A 22578-nucleotide genomic window follows, 5' to 3' on the forward strand; every position below is an offset into this window, starting at 1 on the left:
TTCATTGGATAACACTGAATAAGGGTTTCAGTGGAACAGATTATATTAGGTACAATAAAATGTGCTGCATTTTGTGAGAATAGAGGAAGCTAAGTGAAGTGGACTATTCCTGAGCCAGTATTGCGTATACAGAGGTACAGAAGACTCAGATACAGTTTTCCCATCATTAGGTAGGAGTAAAGTAAATTCTTCCCTGGTTTCTCTCCTCTAATGAATGTCCATAATATTTTTGCAGTGCTAAAAATACCTGAATTATCAATGGTTCCAACAGCTTCTCCACTGTAAATGTCTGGATCTGAAGATCCTGAGGATCAATTTTCAATGTAACATTTGGCACTGCTGCTGACATGTCACCTGTAAACAAAACAAAGATACAACAGTAAATAACAATAATTGGGACAGCAAGACTCAGACTGGTATGGACCGAGGTACTTGGATAAGTGGAATGAGGATCAGGGCTTAGGCTACTATGGTATTGTGTCAACATAATATTCCTAACAAATTGTAGATAGAATGTTAACTATTTAGCACGTAGAACAGTGGTTCCCAAACTGGGGTTTGCACAACATTACAGGGGGTTTGCCAGCAAAATTTCCCTAATGGTGTCCAGAGGACCCCAGACATGGGAAGCAGCAGGTGGGATGCAGTTGCAGGGCAGACAGAGCCCGTGCCAGTTGGGGCCCGCAGCCCAAGCCCTAGTAGTCAGCGCGCGGCTGGTAGCCTGAGCCCCATGGCGAATGGGGCTGGGCAGTTGGGGCCGGCAGCCCAAGCCCTGCCCCCATCAGCACAGGGCTGGTAGCCCAAGCCCCATGGAGAATGGGGTCGGGCAGTTGGGGCTAGCCCTGCCCATCAGTGGGGGCGGGGGTGGCAGCCTGAGCCCCAGTGGTCAGCATAGGGTCGGCACGCCAAGCCCCATGAAGCGCGGGGCTGGGCAGTTGGGGCCGGCAGCTCAAGCCCTGGCGGTCAGCGGGGACCAGCAGCCTGAGCTCAGTGGAGTGCAGAGCCGGCAGCATAAGCCCCATGGTTGGCAGGGCTGCAGCTGGGACCCCAGGCACGCAGGTGGCAGCTCAGACCCCTGTCCTTGGCAGACAGGGAAGTTGGGCGGCATGAAGGGCAGATTGAGCAGGGGCCACCAAATTCCAGAATATTTCACGTACTTTGTGAAGAAATGGGTAGTATACACAACTATCTGTTGACCCATACCAAAGTTAGATGGCTCTCATGGGGCAAAATCCTTGTGCGTTTGTTTGAGCTTAGAACAGAAATCCTAGTTTTGTTTTATTTTCCAACAGCCACCCTTTCCAGCTTGTCAGCTGTATGGAAAATAATGTCTGGCTCCAGAGCCTAGCTTATTTAGCAGATATTTTCTCAAGAATTAATGACCTACATTTATCTCTTCAAAGTCTCAATATAACAGTTTTCAATGTGCAAGAGCGAGTTGAAACCATGATAAAGAAGTTGCAGTGCTGGGAAAGTTGTTTGGAAAATAATCAAACTGAGTGTTTCAGTAATCGTCCAGGAACTCATGAAGAACATAAGCTTCAGTTGGATCAGTGCACTAAAACTAATATACTGTAATTGCACACCTAAAAGGACTTCGCACAACTTTTAGGGAATACTTTCCAGCTGTGTCAGGCGATGACGACTGGATTCGCAACCCTTCTGATGATACCACTTTCTCAACACAGATATTGAAAAAGAGGAAATTGATTGAGATCTCCTGTGATTACAAACTGAAAAGGAGTTACAGTTTTGTTACCATTTTCAACAACATATTATGCGAGAAAGCGTTTTCCTTGTATGCACATCTGAAAACTAAATACAGAAATAGACTTGATGCCGAACCAGACCTGAGACTTTATCTTTCTCCAGTGGTTCCGGATTTCCAAGAGCTATGCAGAGCAAAGTAAGCACATCTATTACACTGAGGAAATTTAAACAAATCGCTGGAAATATTCATTTTTAGGTGGGGGTTCACGAGATTTCACAATTTAGTGAAAGGGGTTCGCGAGTTGTTAAAGTTTGGGAACCACTGACCTAGAAGACACATTAAACACACCTCTGCAAAGTATATTTAACCAATACAGGCTTCTAATACAGAAATAACAGATGACTGTCTTTTATAAACAGGACTTATTACAACTGCTGTATATTACAATAGTAAAATACTGTGATTATGCAGTCTAGGGTGACAATGCATCTCCTTGTGGTGAACCTAGCATTGATTTAATGTGAGACAGTAGGCTCAGGGTTTCTAGTGAAAAAATTTATTATAGGCAACTTGAATAACATGTTGCTCATATTTCCCGCCCTGTGTAATGAAGAAAATATTAGCTTAAGTCCGGTTGATGATGATGATGATTGAAGAGTTAAGGTTAGAGGCAATTTATGCTTGCACCATTCTCAGTAAAGATTACATAAGGAGCAAGTTTACTGCTTGATTACTAGTCTATCACATTTGCAGCTTATCGTGGGTTCTAGTATATTCAATTGTATAGGAGTAGATGACAACCATGAGGAGTAGAAGTCTTTACAATACTATTCCTGACTAAAGAAAACTTCCTACCTTTTTGTCTAGCACTTATAGCAAAAATTTTAGATTTTTACATAAATTTAAGTATTCTGGTATTGCCAAAAAAATCCTGAGGAAGCTCTTAAACAAGAAAATTAGGTTATTTGATTTGAATGCTGCAACACCATTATAAGTAAAGATACAACACAGTATGCAACGTATAGGATTACTACCACACTTAGGGTCTGCTGTCAGGCCCCAGTTCAGGAAAGCATTTGAGCACATGCTTAATTTTAAGCACATGTTTAAATCCCATTGATTTTAGTGTGACTTAGGCACATGCTTAAAACCAAATACATGTTTAAGTGCCCTCCCTGAGTAGCCTAAAACAGGAGGTCACAACTGTGCCAAAGCCCATGTTATATAGGTTAAAGTTGCCTCGAAGAGAAATTGGGGAGGACATTAGTCCTCACTATAAAATGGAGAAGGCTACTTCTTGTGGGAGTTAATGCCTGTCAAGACATCTGTTGACATGATCATGAGCATCAAAACATCAGCTGTCTCCCTCCCCCCCCTCCCATATTATTTATATTCACATAGCAATTGTGACTACTAGTCCTGGACCATGACCCCAGAGTGCTAGGCGCTGTACAAACACGGAACAAAAAAATGTGTCCCTGCCCCATACAGCATACAATCGAAGCATAAAAGATTGTGCTACCTAAAATCTTCTGGCAATCTTATAGGGAAAAAAAATCAAAACCAGACACATGCAGAGAGAGGTATTGCTCTCCAGTAGGACAGAATAAAACACTCATCTTTAATCTTTATTAATTCAGCAAACGCTCATGTGAATCTATATCTAGATTGACTTTAATGTCAATGAAAGTTTTGCCATTGAGTCAAATGGGGCCAGGATTTCAGCCCTGGACTTTAATTTAGAAACAAAACTGGCTTTGGCATGACAGCCATAAGAATGGCAAAAGCCAGGATTTCACATTAACATTGTCCTGAGGACACCACTTTAGCTAGTGGCTGTGTTAAAAACTATTAAATCTATTTCTTTATTTGCATCCTTATCACTGTCAAAATTTACGCCATTGAAAAGATGGATTAGTTCAGTACAGAACAATAGGCAACAACCATTGCTGGAGGCCCTTCGTTAAAATAATTGGTAGTAGAATCAGGAAATTCTTCTGTTCTAGTGGAACTCTTGTTGTTCCATTAAAGTTACATTGGTGCCCCACATTTTTGGTTCTGTAGCGGGGTGAACACCCGCTCCAGCCCGGAAGGGGTTGGAAAAGCCCTGCAGAGGGCTGGGGCTGTGTAAAGGAGCCAGGGCCAGCTCCAGGCACCAGCCGAGCAAGCTGGTGCTTGGGGCAGCAGATTGAACGAGGCGGCATTCCGCCCAATCCTAGGGCAGCACGGCCACTTTTTTTGTCAAGTATCAGGGGGTAGCCGTGTTAGTCTGTATCTACAGAAACAACAAAGAAGTTTCCACTCCATACGGCTTTCACTCTATGCATCCGAAGAAGTGAGGTTTTTACTCACGAAAGCTTATGCCCAAATAAATCTGTTAGTCTTTAAGGTGCCACCAGACTCTTTGTTGTCACTTTTTTTGTGTGTGTGTTCCGCTCCGGCGGCCCTGTAGGGGGCGGCGGTGCAAAGGACGGGAGTGCCCTGCAGCAAGCCCGGCAGGGCAGTCCTCATCCTTCCCTCCCCGCCGACCGGAGCGGAGCCCTCCCGACAGGCGGCGCAGCAGGAGGGACCACGTGGCAGCGCCCGGCTGTAGCCCTGGCCGCCCCCCTTCTCTCTCTCCCGCCCGCTCCCTCTCCCTCCCCCCCTGCTAGCCGGTCCCCCTGCACCCACACTCCAGCGCACAGATCACTGTTTTTTTTGTTTGTTTGTTTTTTGCTTTCCCGTTCTTGCCGCCCCATGTTTTTGTTTGTTTGTTTTTTTGCTTGGGGCGACCAAAAAGCCAGAGCCGGCCCTGAAAGGAGCAAAACCCCGGCTGATTGGGGAAGTGGCTGCAGATGGGGCCACGCCCCAAACTGAGGAACTCAGCCTTATAAGAAGGCCAGGGCAGCCAGAAGCTGAGGAGTCTCCCTCTGACAGACAGACAGACTGACCTGGTGCAGGGACCTCACTTGGGGACCTAGAGTGAGGCAGGGCTGGGGAAAGGCCTTGGGGGCTGGGAAGCCCTAGGCCAGCAACTCCCCAGGCTGCAGGGCCTGGTCTTAGGCCCATATAGGTATTGGGGTTGCAGAGGGGCAACCTGAGGGTGGGTAAAGGCAGCCAGTCCAAACCCCTTGTTGCTGGTGATGATTGGCTGATAGATTGCAGTATGCCCGGGCTGCAGGGGCTAGATGATGATGGGCAGTAGCCACAACTGAGGTGACACTGGGATAGGGAGTGGGGGTTCCCCTAGGTGGGAGACCCAGAGAGAGAGTGGAGTACTGCCAGGGGGGCAGCACTCAAGCCAAGGGCACCGGAGTCCAGGAGGGACACGGGGGGCCAACGACAGGTGGGACACCTGGCCTGCAGAGGGCACACTGGATGAGCTAATTCCCAAGACTACCAGCAGGAGGCGCCGCAGGGGTGAGTCTGCACCTGATTACAGTTCATATCTGCTATTTGAAAATTTGAGAACGAATGACAACTATCAAAGACTACAAAAGCTGCACAAAGAACAATTTGTTTCATCCATCTTCATACTTTCTGTAAAGTTCTTATCCCCTTTTCATCTGTTTTTTCCATCTCCATAAACTTGAAATTGGCTATACTGCATATGCTGAAAAACAGGGTCATTTAGATGATCCTTTTTTTTTTTTTTTTTTTGCATAGTTATTTACTGTCAGTGAATTTAACTTTTAGAATATATTTAAAAAACAAACTTTTTTCTTCTTTTAAACCAAGAACAATTCAGCAGGAGAGAAGTTATCTCTAAACTTTTTCCCTATTCTCATATTCTAGGCATTTTCTAGTCTTCACTGTGACAAAGTAGACTCTCTCCATCTGCTGTCCAGTGGAGGTAGCAAGGGAACAAGATGGTTTAGTACAATGGTGCTGAACTTAAGTCATGAATGCTTGAAATAGCATGATTCCTGTTCTGGTGGCATGTCCCCAAATAGACTTCCATAGTCTGGGAGGAACTGATATCCTGAGGTTATGTAGCTATGAAATCAAGATGCCTTTTGATTTGGTAGTGAACCTTTATATTTCAAAGCACTCTCTCTGTACAGCCATCAGAAACCATCTTGTTTTCAGAGTTCAGTTTAGACTTTCAGAGGAGACACCTACTATATGTACACTCTCACCAACCTCACTTTTGTTCTTTCTTGTTCTGCTGTTGTTAAATCTATAATAAGAGGTCCCACTGACTGCAAATATCTGTTTGCTCTTCATGTATTAAAAAAAATATATATATCCAAGTGCATAAGATCAGTGACCTGGCTTTCTGAAGTGTCTAGCCAAAATTTCAAACTGCATTTTCATTTTAAATTAATGACCCAGTCCCCTTTTTATTATGCACAATGCTCTTGGTTTTTGCTTTGCAGCTTTGAATTTATTTCCAAGGTTTGTTTCCCAAAATTGCAAGTCCAAATTGAAGACCACCAGAGCTGTTGCAAATGGACAGTGTTAATTTTGTTCTGAATTCATTCTTGGCAAGTCTGCACATCAGTTGCAAGGGGAAGCACCTCATTCAGTTTGAAGAAATCACTGGAAGATTTTTTTGGTTTATTTTCTCTTTAGACATACTCACGATTTAAGTTGTTCCTAGTGGAGTCACCTTAACTCAGTCAAAATGTGGCAACACTGCTTAACTTAAAAATACAGAAACAAAAAGCATTCACTCCTTGCCTGTTTGACAGCATGCTGTAGCCCCATCGCATTTACCCTCCTATAACAAATACTCAAAGTGAAAGATGACTTGTCTTCATATTTTGCATATTCCTTGACACGTTGGAGACTGTTGTAAACATCTTAATTTTATTATGCCACCACTTGTTCTCATCTTCTTTAAGATTAGCTTGATCCAAAACCTTGGTTCTGAACAGTCTTCTTAGGGCATGTTATAAACCAGACTCAAGTTTTGAAGCTGAGAACCATCTCTATTTGTTGTTGCAACCCCTTGCTACTACCAGTTTGTCTAATAAACAGACATACTTACTGACTGTTTAGAGCCAGATCAAATCCCTATTAAGGCAATGGTAGTCCTCCCACTGACTTCAGCAAGCTCTAGGTCAGGACTTTATATTGTTAAAATTAGTGGAAAATGTGTGGCAAAATCCCCAGCACTGCTCTGAAAATCTCAATCATATATTCTAAGCTACAGTAAAACAACTGAACACTTAGAGGTTTCTGGAAAGTAGTCTTTTGTAGCATGCCTCTTTCTTACAAAAAGGAATTCCTCTAAAAGTAGCTTCAATAATTGCAAAATCTTAACAAGTTAGCACTAGGGTTGCCAGTTTAGGTTAGACGTATTCCTGGAGGTTTCATCACATGATAATCTTTAATAAAAGATTATTTTTTAATTCCTGGAGAATCCAGGGCAATCCTGGACGGTTGGCAACCCTAGTTAGTACAGTTTTCACAGTATTGCTTAGAAGCTATTTTGAATCCTCAGCTGTGTCCCACAGAAGTATTCATAACATTCTATGTTTTCACTATCATTTTTATGTTAATTATTCGTATTCTTGTGGATTAGAAACATATCAAGGCAATCAGGGAAAATACTTAAGGCACTTCTGATATTTGTAATTTCAGGAGAACCGCCTGTGCTTGTAACTGGAACTATATTGCCTCTTGGCTAAGCAAACAACTTTCCCAGGTGTGCATTTCTTGAGAACACTGAGATCACAGCCCATTGTTTAATAAAAACAAAATATCTATTCTAGTATAGTATGCCCTTTGGATACAGTAGGGCTCTTGTTTATAAGATACTCTGATGCAAAGCTACGTAGATATATTAATCTATACAGAAGTCAATTTCACCAGTGTATTACAACATTTTAAAACGTTAGACATGACTTTCAGGTGTCATGGAGACAGAGTATTTCAGTCTCAATGAAACAAAAACCAATAACCTGCACTCATACACAACGGTATACTTTAAGCTAAGTGCTAATTTTTGTTATGTGTTCTTATTATGAACTATGTCTAAATTGACAACGTTCTGCGTTTCAGTGAATAAAAGAATGGGGCGTGGGGTTGGAAATAAAGAAAAGCAAGAGTTTTCTGCAGCCTGAAGTAAAATTCAACTATAAAAATTATAATTGTTAGACAAGCTCTATGTACAATCGGTACTCTGTAATTTAAATAAAATAATGTAATGACAGAAAGTGGCTCCAAAAATACAGCTAACCTTTCTAATATATAATCATTAGAATTTTGTTTACTGCTAAAATCACTAATTGTACTTACAAGATAACAACATAACTCACCTATCTCAAAACAAACAGTCCACAGTCAGGCACTAAAGCAACTGTCTAAACACCAGAAAAATTGCTTAGAATTTCAGTACAACTATTATGGCTCATGGTGCATCTGCAAGCTGATGGCCTGACAAGCGCTCTAGTGTATTTCAGGATGACTGACAGGGCACAGTGGCTGCTGGTGGGGGTTGGGCATCCTTAAAGCTATATACTAATGTAGAAATATGTCAGATATAATTAAAAACAGAACAGTGTCCTTGTAATTTATTTTGGACAACTAGAAGTTATGGAATATATTTTTGCCATGACTTCTGGTGTATAGTCTCTTAATTTCCTGAATCACTATTCTTTCTTTTTCTATACAGTCTGGTTATATGACAACCTCTGTCTCAATGCCATGACTCAGACTTTCAAACTGGACAGCAAAGGAATTCATAAAGATATTAACACATTTGTAGGCTCAACTATTTTTCCCTTTCTCAGTCATATGGCATGGGATGTATTCGTTCATAAAATATATGCCTTATGCCTACTTCTATAAAGGAAAAGATGCTCCAAGGAAACACTACTGAGCTTCAACCTTATACCAGTTTCACCAACAGCAAAGTAATCTGGCCGGGATGCATTCTTAATGACTATCATGTGCTTTCCTTTTTAAACCTGAAGCTTTTTCTCCTGAAAGGATCTTTATTTCCTAGAATTTGTACCCTGAACTGATGTTCATCTTCTAACACCTGGCTAGCCATTCTCAGCTCAGAAAATGAATGAGATTTAGTAGCAGACATCACAGTTCCATCAATCAGACACCAGAGGTTGCTTGCTAAAAGCATTATACTTGCTACATTTCATTCCTGTAAATAGAGGAGATTTCCTCTAAAGAAAGAGAAACAAGAGACTGGGAAAAAGCACATGAAACATCTGATCCCTCAAAAAGATGAAGCCTGGCAGAGGCATATTTAAGAGCTAATTAGTAAAATAAAACATCTTATTTATTTTAAGATTTTTATACATAGCATCAACTGATGTCAGCACAGCTCTGGGAACAATATTTGTTAGTCCTTCTGCTACACAATCAGCACAGCAAACAAGTCATATTTTAGAGAAGCCATAAAAATAACTTCAGTGGAGCTATACCTGTTTACACCACATAAGGATCTGGTCCATTTAACATTGTCCGTTCAATCTGCTATCTTGCCTAAACCAATGGCCAATATTAGATATTTCAGGGGAAGGTGAAAAACTCCATATTCCATCTAGCCAATTATTCAGTTAGGTACATAAAAAGTATTACATCCTAAAACCATTACATTTGGTTACTCCTTGTCATTAGAAGGTAACACTTGCTAGTCAGATGGGCTATCTCAAAGAGAGCACAACAAAATGTATGTTAGAGGCTTGAGGAAGGTCTCAATGCAGATATCAGTCAATAAAAATATTGTCTTATGCCAAAATCTAAGAGTATATAATCACACTGTTAATGGAATGATCATATTTTATAGGTTCCACCAACCCTAACAACAAGCTTGTAGTGATGCACCCACAGTTAATGTACATTACACCATTACAAGATACAAATCAAATACCAAAAAACTAACAAAACTAAGGGTTAGAGGGAAAATAAGGTATCTACATAAAGGATGAAATCCTGGCTCCATTGAAGTCCGTTAATGAAATTTTTGCTTACTAGCATTTTACATGTTCAAAGAACAGCTCCAGTTGACTTCAGTTGCAGTAGTGAGTACTGAGCACCTCAGCAAATGTAGTCCTAGGTGTCTTATGTGGGTACCCAGAAAATGAGGATTACATAATTAGTGGCCAGCTATGAAAAATGGGGTTTAGATGCATCATACAGGAACTCTGGGACAGAGACAGGAATAGAATGCTGCCCCAGAAAATTGGATTCAACTGCCTTAACTATTCGTAGATTCCAAGTCCTGAAGAGACAATTTTGATAGTCTAGGCTTTCTTCCTGTATAACACATGCTATAGATCTTCCCCCCCAAAATAATTCTTCAAGCATATCTTTTAGAAAAAAAATCCAATCATGATTTTAAAATGGTCAGGGATGAAGAATCCATCTTAGTAAATTGCCCTCACTGTCAAAAAATTATGCCTTATTTCCAGTCTGCATTTCTCTATCTTCACCTTCCAGCCACTGGATGGTGTTAGACCTTTCTCTGATACACTGAAAAGCCCATTATTAAATATTTGTTCCCCATATACGCACTTAGACTAATCAAGTCACCCCTTAGCTTTCTCCTTGTTGAGCTCCTTGAGACTATTTGGCTTAATCACTTAAAGTATGTTTTCTAATCCTTTAATCATTCTTGTGACTCTTCTCTGAAAACTCCAATTTATCAACATCCTTCTGGAATTATTGGCACCAGAACCAGACAGTATTCTGGCAGTGGTTGCACCAATGCAAAATTATGAAGTAAAATAACCTCTCTATTCCTACTCAAAATTTTCCTATTTATGTATGCAGGAACAGATTAGCTCTTTTGGCCACAGCATAAATTTTTGGGAGCTTATTTTCATCTGATTATTTGCCACGATCCCCAAATCTTTTTCAGACTGCCCACTTCCCAAGATAGGGTCCCCCATTCTGCAAATATGGCCTACATTCTTTGTTCCTAGAGGTGGACATTTACCCATATTGAAGTCATATTCATTCCTTGCACCCAATTTACCAAGCTATTCAGCTCACTCTGTATCAGTGACCTGTCCTCTTCATTATTTACCACTCCCTCAATTTTGGGGTTATCTACAAACTTTATCAGTGATGATGTTATGTTTTCTTCCAAGTCACTGATAAAAATGTTAAATAGTCTAGGGCACAAAACTAATCCCTGAAGGACTCCACTGGAAACACATCTACTCAGTAAAAATTCCCTGTTTACAATTATATTTTAGACCTATCTGTGGTGACGACGCAGGAAAGGAAACAGAACGCCAGGTTTGTTGGTAACTAGAGAGCTTTACAAGCCTCTTGCAAAAAGCCTCCCAGGAAAACTTTTCCTGGGGTTTTTATTTCTCTCCTTACTTTGTTTACAACTCTTCTTAGTGGTTACATTCTTGCGCATAGAAGAGCCAGGCAGTATACATGCACATAAGATAACGAACCCATCTCTTGAGCGCGTGAACACCAGCTGCGAGGGTACAATCAAATCAGCCAAATAAGTTTCCCAAACACAAACGCTGGATTGAAGGTCACTCCTGCCTCGTAGCCATGGGAGCAGTTTGCCGCGCCTGTGGACTGGCGATTCGGGAGCTATGCATCTCTACATCTCCCCCTGTTTTATTTTATAAATGCGGTGTTTAAACAAAACACTCTCGCAGGGTAGCATACACAATGCCACTAGATTGGGTATACATTAAACAAAGCAGCAAAGTAAAACGTCAAACATCAAAACTAGGACCCCATACTATAAAAGGGTCTTCATTCACTCTAAGGGTGGCTATAACTAAATATAATCCTACCAAGGAAGAAAAACGTCTTGGCGGATGACTTAAGCATAGCATTTCAGCATATCAATTTGCTATTGCATACAAAACTATTATCAGCAAGCTTAAAACAGCACATTTCTTTCACTGTCTCACACCCCAGATGTTGCTGGGTGGTTTACAGACAGGAACAAGGCAGGTACTTAACAGACCTTGCATTTCCGGGGCAACGGCCAGGCAGAAATCAGATTGATTTAATACTTCTGCCAGGTGGACCCAGGTGTTAAACTGCAGCCGCTGCTCCATCTGGGGTTCGCCTTGGCAGCTAGGGGCCAACAGAAAACTCCCCAATACACACAAAATAAGGAGTGAATTAGCATTAAGGCAAGCTAACAATGTCTAGAGCGGGAGGAAAGGAGCTGTTGCAGGGTAAGAAAAAGGGCCAACAAATTGTCATCACAGGAGGGCGACACATAGGAACCTAGAAGAGACTTAAAAAAACAATCCTTTAAATCTATTACAAATAACCGGTAATCACAGGGAATAAGGTTGGGATTAGGGGTACCACACTGCAGGGGACCCATAGGCTGTATAATTTTGTTAATGGCGCGAAGGTCCTGCAGGAGGCGCCACTTGCCAGATTTCTTTTTAATCACAAACACGGGGGTATTAAAGGGGCTAGTGGACTCCTCCAAACGTCCTGCCTTCAGCTGGTCATTAACCAAGTGCTGGAGGGCCTCCAGCTTTTCTAAAGGAAGCGGCCACTGCGCAACCCATACGGGTTCGTCAGTGAGCCAACGGAGGGGGAGGGCCGTATGCCTAATCATTGATATGGATGGTGGCAGTGAACTGTGTCAATAAATCACGGCCCCACAGGTTGAGGTGGACGGGGAGAATGATAGGCCGGATACGGGCGCGGCGGATGCCTTGGGGCGCCCTAACCTCCAACCATCGGGCACTTCGTTGTGAGTCCTGTGCCCCGCCCACACCCCAAACTGCCGGAGCCTGCTCTGTGGGCCAATGGGCGGGCCACTGCGCAGCGGCAATGACGGTAATGTCTGCCCCAGAGTCGATAACACCCTCGAACGGCTGATCGTTGAGGCAGTAAATGCGTTTGGGTTGGGGTGCTCCAATGTCTTTAACAACTGCTGCCACTTGTGGGTGAATAGTGCGCTGGTCGGTGGACCCGAAGCCTCCGGTTCGGGGAACGTTTCTTCCCCCTGCCGGAAGGGAGTAGGGCACAAGTATGAGTTGCGCCCAGGCATCTCCCTGAAACAGCCGTTTCGGGAGATGACTCCACAGTTGAACATGGCAGTTCCCCTGAGGCTTCTGCCTCTTGTGCAGGGCAGCTGTCAGCAGGGCCATCTGATGGGTTTGAGTGCCTACATCAGTACACGCCTGCAGCAACTCCACCAGGGTCGAAGGACTTAGAGGACTCGCTCACAGCAGGGACCCTGTGAAGCGCTCGACGGACACACTGGCCAATGATGGGAAAAGCTACCTGGGGCGTGCCCACCGCCTGCTCGGGGATGCCCGAAAACTGCCCTGTGCCATATAACTGCTCAGCAAGATAAGCCCCCCCACCTTGTGCTGCTGCCGCAAGCGCCTCTCGCTGGTACTCGCTGTCCCACACAACATATTGCGTGGGAGACAGCACCATGCGACACATGTCTTTCCAATCTTGGGGGAGCAAGTGATAACCGTTTGACACACCTTTCAAGATCCCCCGGAGCTCGTGCAGAACCGAGTAGGGGAGAGCCTCCCAGTCCACTACTTGGCCCCCGTTTCCATTATCCCGCCTAGAGACGGGGATCGCCTCGAACCCACACTTGGATTCCTTGTCGGTCAAGAGACCGGCCTCACGCGCTGGCTGCACCGCCGCGGCGACAGTGCCCCCCCGCCCGACCGGTAGGCATGGGGGCGCCGCCATGGGCGGCGGCGCAGGGGGGGTCAGCTGCGGGCAGGAGGGGGGTGGCCCATCACCTGGGGGCAAAGGGGAAACCGGCTTAAGGCCGTCGGGGCCGAACCCCTCCAGCGCCTCCTTACAACGCTGCCAGAGCAGCAGGTGCTGAACTGGGGCACGGGGTTCACTATACAAGGTGATCCCAATCCGTATCCAATCAAAAAGCTGTAATGACCCGCAGTCCGGATACCAGGGGCACTGGCGATCTATTTCCCTTAGAAGGTCCTCAATATGAGCGACCGAGACAACGACACATGATCGCTGCCTTATAATCTTTTGTAACTCTCTTGCGTGCTCCTTCTGGGCACTGGAAAGTCTCCCCCCCATACTCACGAATAAGGGGCGGCAAACAGCCGCGGGCGCGCTCGGCGTATCCAGCCGGTGAGTAGAGGGGTATCACGTCGGGGTCACCAGCTGTGGTGACGACGCAGGAAAGGAAACAGAACGCCAGGTTTGTTGGTAACTAGAGAGCTTTACAAGCCTCTTGCAAAAAGCCTCCCAGGAAAACTTTTCCTGGGGTTTTTATTTCTCTCCTTACTTTGTTTACAACTCTTCTTAGTGGTTACATTCTTGCGCATAGAAGAGCCAGGCAGTATACATGCACATAAGATAACGAACCCATCTCTTGAGCGCGTGAACACCAGCTGCGAGGGTACAATCAAATCAGCCAAATAAGTTTCCCAAACACAAACGCTGGATTGAAGGTCACTCCTGCCTCGTAGCCATGGGAGCAGTTTGCCGCGCCTGTGGACTGGCGATTCGGGAGCTATGCATCTCTACACCTATCAGTAAGCATATTTTTAATCCATTTAATGTGTGCCATGTTAATTTTATGTCATTCTAGTATTTAATGAATATGTTGTATGGTACTAAGTCCAACACCATAGGAAAAAAGAGTCTAAATTTACTATGTCAGTACTATTACATTCATCAACCAAACTTATGAACTCAAAAAATTATAAGTCAGACAGGATCAGTTTTCCATAAGCCCACATTGATTTGCATTAGTTATATTATCTTCTAATTCTTCATTAAATTGAGTCCCATAACAGCCTCTCCATTATCTTGCCCAGGATAGATACCAAGCCTATAATTACCTGGGTCATCCTGTTTACCATTTTTAAAAATTGGCATATTAGTTTTCTTCCAGTCTTCTGGAACTTCCCCACTACTCCAAAAACTTACTGGGGGGGAACAACATTAATAGTCCAGCAAGTTCCTCGGCCAGCTCTTTTAGAACTCTTGGATGTAAATTGCCTGAACCTGCTAATTTAAAAATTTCTAACTTTAGTAGCTGATGTTTAACAGCCTTCAGAGACACTAACAGAATGGAAAGAGTGTTACTACCACCACGTGATGAGACTATATAATTATTTTTCCCCCAAATAGAAAACAAATATTTATTGAACACTTCTGCCTTTTCTGCATTATTGATAATTCTATCATTTCCATCTAGTAGTGGATCAATATCATTGTCAGGATTCTTCTTGTTCCTAATATATTTAAAAACTCCTTATTGTCCTTACCACTGTTGGCCATAGATTTCTCCTTGTGTCCATTTGCTTCCCTTATCAATTTTCTATAATTCCTAATTTCTGATTTAATATTAATGACTATCAGCTTCCCCTTTCTTCTATTTGTTATATATTTCTATGGGACCATCCTTACTCTGCCTCCAATGTCCCAAATTTAATTGAGTTGATCAAAGAGAAATGTTCACAAGAACTCAATTTTAAATCATCCTATTCTTTGGTTTATTGAGCTATCAAATGTCATTGAGTTACAGTCTTGTAGCCTAGTAGCAGCTCCCTCAGTTGGGAATTATGGTGAAGGGTGAGTCTGCAAGCCACAAAAATATATTACCTATTTTTAAGTTTTCATGTTGTAGGCATTAATGTATTCTCGTTTCTGACCTTTAGCCAAGTATTGCTGACTTCTGACAGTAATAAGCAGTTCAAGGAGAATGAAGCCCCACCTTTCATTTCAATATACATTCTTCTGCATGCATCCAAGTAATATATTCAACTTCGGGTTTAACTTTCGCATACTCCTATACCTTTTTCAAAGTTACTCTATTACATCATTTCTAATAAAGTAAGTTAATGTCACTTCTCCCTCAGTACACTTTGTGTCAATACATTGCATGTCTAGATACAGGAGTTAACAGTGAGTTGTGAAATCCAGTCTGTGTTGTATTTATTCCTACATGATGATAATCCTACAATCTGCCCAGTTACAGAGTTTTTGGCTTTGAGCTTGTCAATCAGTTTCTGAGCAGCAACCCAGAGCATTCCCAATGAGCCCAAAGAGCACATCATGATCCTGATGCTGGAATCCTTAGTCATGCAAGCCTTCCATTGAAGTATAACCATAAGAATCTATGGTCTTGGTTCTGCCACAGTTACACCAATATTACACAAGTATAACTGCATTGAAGTCAATAGTTATGCTGGATATATACCAATGTAAATGAGAACAGCATCAAACCATGTATCTAAGAGATGCTTTAATAGTTGTGTTCATAATGTTTTCCCCAGGCACACAAATTATGGTTAGGAACTTTTTAACCAGAGCTGAGCAAATAACTATTTTTTCAAGTCAGTGACCAAGCCAAAAAAAAAATCCCCCCAAATTTATTTTGTGTCAATCCAAAACCAAAATTTCAGTTTTTCCTCTCAAACAAAACAATTATTTTGAGTCAAACAAAAAATTGCTTAATCTAAAACAAAAAAAGTTGATGGTTTTATTCCTGGATTTTTTTCAAATCCTTTGATTTTTTTTTTTAAATAAGTCTAGCTAAACTTTGAACATTTTGAAATTAAACATCAAAACAAAATGGTTCAATTTTAACATTGTTTTTTCTTTTTTTAAGCCAAAACTTTTTGCAAATTGTTTGTCAGTCCAAAACTGTATTTTTTGGCAAATAAGCTATTTGTCTAAAAAAAAGTTCACCCAGCTCTACTTTTCAGTAGCAATATTTGAGCTATGTAAGTAAGATTTGCCTCGAAGAAAGAAGTATGGGGTGACATGGCGATGATACACATTCAAGAAGCAGTATGCATTGGCCCCTTTTGTACTCATGAAGTCTTTCACTTTCGAAGACTCCCACTGAAATGAACTGGCCTGTTATTTTTCACTACATGTATTAGGTTTGGGTACTGATCAAATGCTCCACACTTTCTTGGGTGCTAGGTGGTTTTTGGATGGCTGGTTGTACTGTGCTGATAACAATAGGCAGAGGATGTTTGCATCCAGGGCCGGCTCTGGCTTTTTTGCCGCCCCAGGCAAAAAAGCCTCCGGCCGTGTGTCTCTCCTCTCCTCTCCCCCCCAGCGCAGCAGGGGAGGGCACGGGGGGGGAGAGGGCGGCCAGAGCGCCGGGGGGAGGGCGGCGAGCCCCAGCCGGGGCTCCGCTCTCCCCGGCGGCCAGAGCCGGAGCACCGCACCGCGCCGCCCCCCTCCAGGTGCCACCCCAAGCACAAGCTTGGTGGGCTGGTGCCTGGAGCCAGCCCTGTTTACATCCACCATGGCCCCCCCACCCCACTTTTTTTTTTTTAAGTGTTCCTATCTTTAACAAGGACCAGAGAGAATGTTTAAAGGAAGTTCAAGTTGACCTTATACTAAACATAGCTTATTCTTCACCTCAACAAAAGTCACATGTGTTTGCTATAGTAACATAGGATGTAACATTAACTTGAAACTCAGAGGAAGGAGTCTTTAAACATTCTTTTTATGAAATTATCACCATACATCTTTATATTATGGTTGCTAGTTTTCACACTGTGATGTTATTCCCAGTTTAGTAAACATATCTTCATTTTAGTCCATTGTAAAGAATTAAAAATCATGTTTTTCATTCTCCTTGTACAGCTGCTACTCTTCACAATAGATTTCCTTGTGTTTCACATTCATGGGCTACAGTAGGCTACTTCTTTGTCAAGTACCAGTTTTGGATGATCTAGCTTCAGATTGATCTAATCCAGGGGTCGGCAACCTTTCAGACATGGTGTACCGAGTCTTCATTTATTCACTCTAATTTAAGGTTTTGCGTGCCAGTAATACATTTTAACATTTTTAGAAGGTCTCTTTCTCTAAGTCTATAATATATAACTAAACTATTGCTGTATGTAGAGTAAATAAGGTTTTTAAAATGTTTAAGAAGCTTCATTTAAAATTAAATTAAAATGCAGAGCCCCCCCCCCCCCCCCCGCCCCCGACCGGTGGCCAGGACCCGGGCAGTATGAGTGCCACTGAGAATCAGCTCGCGTGCCGCTTTTGGCATGTGTGCCATAGGTTGCCTACTCCTGATCTAATCTTTAAAGGTTTACACTCTGACCACTATATTTACCAGAGTTCCAAGTAATTTAACTATTCAACATTCCTACTGCACACACACTAAACCAAAACCAAAGAAGAGTTCTAGGTGATCACTTGTTAATTTAAAATTTTTGACTGAGCTGTACAGAAGGAAGAAGAGAAAGTGGTTTCAATACACCTCACCCACTTGCACCCTTCACAGAAATTGGGCACGGTTCTCAAAAGACACGGGCACTTCCCCTGGCAAGTGCCCCCAGGGGTGATAGCTACCTAAAATGAGAAGGGGAGGGGCAGGGTAAAGGCAAAGCCATAATCCACAACAACCAATCAGCACAACTAATTGGGTGAAGTGGGGAGGGTGCATGCTCAACCCTGGAAAGGGTGGCATAGCTCTTAGTACAGCATGTGATTTCAGGATCCTCCAAGACAAGTTCTGGCTGGGTCAGGCAGAATTTTTCCTAGGGGCTCCTAGTACAGCATGGCCCTTCAGCTCCTCTTTAAACCCAGGCAATGGCTTCAAAAAGCCTCCCTGTTTTGAGCCACGTGTTTTCTTTAGATACAGTAGCACTTCTTGTTTCTTCTCTTTTTTGAATTAACATGATCACTGATATATATTCAAAATGGTATCACAACAACAAGCTATCACTTTACATTGTAAGTGGTTTTCTGGTCCTGCTTGCAGGCTAGTGGGTTCTGCAGGGAAGTATGTGATCTGGGTCTTCAGCAGTCAGTCTGCAAAGACCCAGCCTAAAGCAAGGGTGGGTTGAGTTGTGCCTAACTGCCTTAGGGAACTCCCTGCTTTGTGTCTTTGGTTTTTTTTTTTTTTTTTTTTTTTGGGGGGGGGGGGGTGTCCTGGAGTCTAAGAAATAAAGGAGTATTACCTTACAGAAAGAGTATTGTATGTTTTTATCTAGCTCCTGTTTGCAGTGAACATAAATCTTTATTTCCAAATCCTGCCACACACATTTAAATAAATGATTGCTGATCATTGTTGCTTTCCATAGGAGTTGGATTGGGCCCTCACTAATTAATTGGGTGACAAAAGGAGCATTCAATCTGCTATTTCACACTTCTTCCTCTAAAAATCTAAATAAATTAAGAATATCCAAAGTGCCCAAATCTAATCCCTTCAGAGATTTTTCCTTCCCTAAATAGGAGTCTACAGGCACAATTCTTTGTTGTTGTAAGAGTTTGTGGCTTACATCAAGGGCGAATTTGGCGCTCCGTCTTTTTAAAAGTACCGAAAATAGAATAAGAATATTCCAGTGCATACACTCACACTTGAACTAGAATCCATTCTGGAGAACTTTCTTAATGTGTACAAATAAGGGTGTTTTCTGAAGTATATAGATCTGCTTGTCTGCTCTTATTACTATTTTGGAAACAGTGCCTTCTATATTTAAATATCTAATGTATAAATTATCTTATAAAAGCTACTTTGTGCAATGATTCAATGTTTTAAATCCTAACCTCACAAATTTACATTTACATAAGCCTCCCCTGCACAGGAAGTAACTTCCAGCGAAGTGTCAGGAGATAAGTGCAGCCTTACTAAAGGGAACAGCATTCATGCACTATCTTATCTTCCTTGTACAATATTGTGATATGCTTTTTATAGCTGGAAAATATGTGACTGCACTGCACAACCTTGGCTAGTGGCTTCCAGTGACAAGATCATGTGATTTCTTATATCTATGGAACCAGCATGAAAATGCAGGTTTACAGGTAAGAAATATACTTTTTAGGAAGCTTGAAAAAAATGCACCTTATTTTTCCGCTGACATTTGAGGGGAGACTATTCAATTAAGTACCTGTAATTCAATTCACAATTCAATGTACTTTCAATATAAACAAAATTCCTTTCACTCTACTTCAGTCTTACCTTTCAAATCAAGAAGCCAACTCTAAGACGACGACTAAGGGTTCCAAGAAACTGCTCTCTATAGAAGTCTTCTTGCAGAGTTCTGACTCCAGATCCACTGACAAGGACTAGCTTCTTTGGTTGCTGTCAATCACAAAGATTAGAAAAGGAAATAGGAGGGGAGAACAATGGAAAAATATAGGAAAGGGGAGGGTGGTATCCATCTGGTACCACCTTCTGAACTGAGAGTTACTGACTTCACTGACAACTTGTTACTGAAAATACCTCTTTGAAAAAGCCCAGACTAGTTCCTGTAAGACCTGAAAACACAGTCACTAAGCTTTCAGTCTAATTCAAAGCCCACTGAAGTCAATGAAAAGACTCCCATTGATGTTAGTGGGTTTTGGATTGCGACTTTAAGGAAGATCCTTAGAATCAGTTTTCCCTCTTCTATTTTCAAACTGCTGATCTGCATATAAATACACAAATTATAGCTGCAGGAACTACATAGCACGAGAGATCAAAGAAAAAGAGCAAAAGTGATAGATAGGTGACCCATGCCAGATATTGTAATTGAAATCATGTTAGATATTGCAGCAATGTACAGACTAAAATTTCATCCAGATCAGGCCCTGTAACATATATTGTCCACATGCCAGACAACTCCAATAATACCTACATACGATGACAAACTGCAAAGTGGGAGATGTACACAGAAGGGCTGTTAAGAATTAATAAAGCAAATTAAACTTTTATCATTTAAATTTTGTTTATGCAAACAAATTTCAGTTTATTAATTATTTCTGTTTTCCCTGTTTTGCCCCTCTGATTCTGTGCCTTTCTCTTGTAATCCACCTTTTTCTTCCCTCCTCCAACTTCTTCACCTTCTTGGTCCTATTCTTTCTTACTGGATTCCTTCCTCTTTCTTTCCTTCCCATTTATCTATTTGTCCCCTTCAGAATATGAAACAGCAGCATGTAGTCACTCCAGGAGTCAAAGATCCTATTTTTTCAATATTAGCCTTCCCACTTCATGTGCTTTAATGGTAAGTACATTTGGATGCAGTGTGATTATTTAAAAGCTTTTCTATTATTATAGGTAAGGCACAGTCTGATCCACTTAAAATGCACTTCTGATTAAGACAACTCTGAAGTTGCCTTGTTAAGCCCATACTGCAGCCCCCTGGGTTAGTGGCACATTAGAGCTGGGACTTGGGGAATCTCCACCTTCAAATTAGATCAGAACTGTTGTCGTTCAAGAAGAATGTTTAATTCTGGGCCAGGGCTGGCTCTACCATTTTTGCTGCCCAAAGCAAAAAAGAAAGAGGAAAAAAAATAAAAAAGGTCGCTCAGACTGCCACCTGAACTGCCAAAGCCAAAAAAAAAAACCACCCCAAGAATGGACGGAATGCCACCCCTTAGCATGTGCCGCCCCAGGTACGTGCTTCCTCCGCTGGTGCCTGGAACCGGCCCTGTTCTGGGCCAGACCTGGAGACACTCTGGCCATGGAGGAATGGTTTGTTCAGTGTAAGCACACAGATAAAACCTTTTTACTGAGTTCTGGTCCAGTCACAGATGAGCACTCACACAGCAAGAGAGAGGTATCTTTCTAATGCAATCCAAAACATTTCCCCTTTACTCCACTGAATGATAGTTGTAATTGTAGGACACCGAGCCTAACTGAAGAGAATCTGAAATTCAGCAGAATACTAATTACCGGTAGTTAAATTCCCACCGATTTCAATGGAGCAGGCCTTATATTTTGCTAATATGCTCAACATTTATCCCTTAATGAGTCTTATATACACAAATCAACTCGTAGTGATATAAGGCTAGAGTTATTCCCTCATTCCCTCAGGAGACAATCAACCAATGGGAATTTGTTCTCATGATATAACACTTGTAATTTTATTCCATGATGGAGAGTTTGAAGGAGTTGGGGACTTTTTGTGATCAGAAATTGAACCATCTACATATGTAATCTTAGGTACTGGTTCTGCAATGAACTCAGCAAGGGTGGACCTATGTGACCACCAGGGATATATCTTCCCAGAATTCATCGCAGGATCAGGGCCTTAGTTTTTTTGATGCACCTCATGAGGAAAAGATTTGAGCAGTCAAAAAATGACTTTGCATATTGAAGGAACATCTGCAGTAATTTCTCCCAAAAAAACTTCAAGTAGTATTTATAGGAACTAAACATATTGTTGTGGATGAACTAATTTACTGAGAGAAAGCAAAGCTGATGATTCATTCGATTATGATTTTATTCATACGTCATTCCTCTTAGAATTGGTGAGGCTCAGGGCTGAGAGATAAATGTTTGTTTTTTACTCTCTTCTAGCTCTTGAACTTAGAGGAAATGGCACAAATGACACTTCTCCATGCAGAAAATGTCTGGGCCTTGAAACATTTTGTTAGCATAGTACTATATTAGTTCCTTGCTCTGTAATTTCATACTAGATTCTGTTAATTTGTTAATTGTTTAAGTGTCTTACTTTTGATGCTCGGTTTTACTAATGTCTCCAAAGACAGTTTATAAAGTAAGAAGCAAAGAAAATGCAGTCTGTTTTACTGCACATTAAATCTTAAAGGTTGGCACGTGCAACATCCCCGAACCGACAGGCCACTGAGCCAGGGGAGCCGTGGCCTGATTTCTTTATGGCAGGGCCAAACCTAAGTGGCACTATGACCCTGCATACCAAGCTGCAACATTACTCATTCAAAATTGGAGGGGGTGGGCTGGTGTAGGAATTTACAAGCGGGGAGAGGGGGTGGTCATGCTGCTGAGGAAGGGAAGAGTGCCCGAGAGGAGAAGAGGAATGTTAGGCAGGGATGTATGGCAAACGTATGCCCCCACACACTTGAAATACTGCTCTGCAGCCCCTGCCTAAGTACTCCTTTCTATAAAACTAAAGAAATAAAAACTACAACTCTTTAAAGTTGTTTCAAAGCTATTTTTGGAAAAAATTATTACAGCTTACAAGATGCCCCCCGCAAATGTAATGTGTACACAGCATTGGGGGGGGGGGGGGAAGAGGCCACAGGAG

General features: G+C 42.2%; 1 protein-coding gene across 8 annotated transcripts in view; it reads right to left on the bottom strand.

The window, feature by feature from the left end:
* CTNNA3 (catenin alpha 3) overlaps window positions 1–19655 on the bottom strand; it is a 954554-nt gene extending 934899 nt beyond the window's left edge. For 6 of the 8 annotated variants that reach the window (XM_054035488.1, XM_054035489.1, XM_054035486.1 and 3 more), the window contains exons 1-2: window positions 7957–8039; window positions 248–354 (exon numbers count right to left, since the gene is read on the bottom strand). In XM_054035488.1, the coding sequence (XP_053891463.1) occupies window positions 248–349 (102 nt within the window). In that variant the 5' untranslated portion in view covers window positions 350–354; window positions 7957–8039. Of the gene's footprint in view, window positions 1–247; window positions 355–7956; window positions 8040–19550 lie in introns of those variants that run through there. The other 2 variants (XM_054035487.1, XM_054035490.1) reach the window with 2 other exon arrangements.
* Window positions 19656–22578: the final 2923 nt, after the last annotated feature.

This window comes from Malaclemys terrapin, chromosome 7, assembly GCF_027887155.1.
Source record: "Malaclemys terrapin pileata isolate rMalTer1 chromosome 7, rMalTer1.hap1, whole genome shotgun sequence".
In the NCBI taxonomy this organism is placed as follows: domain Eukaryota; kingdom Metazoa; phylum Chordata; order Testudines; family Emydidae; genus Malaclemys; species Malaclemys terrapin.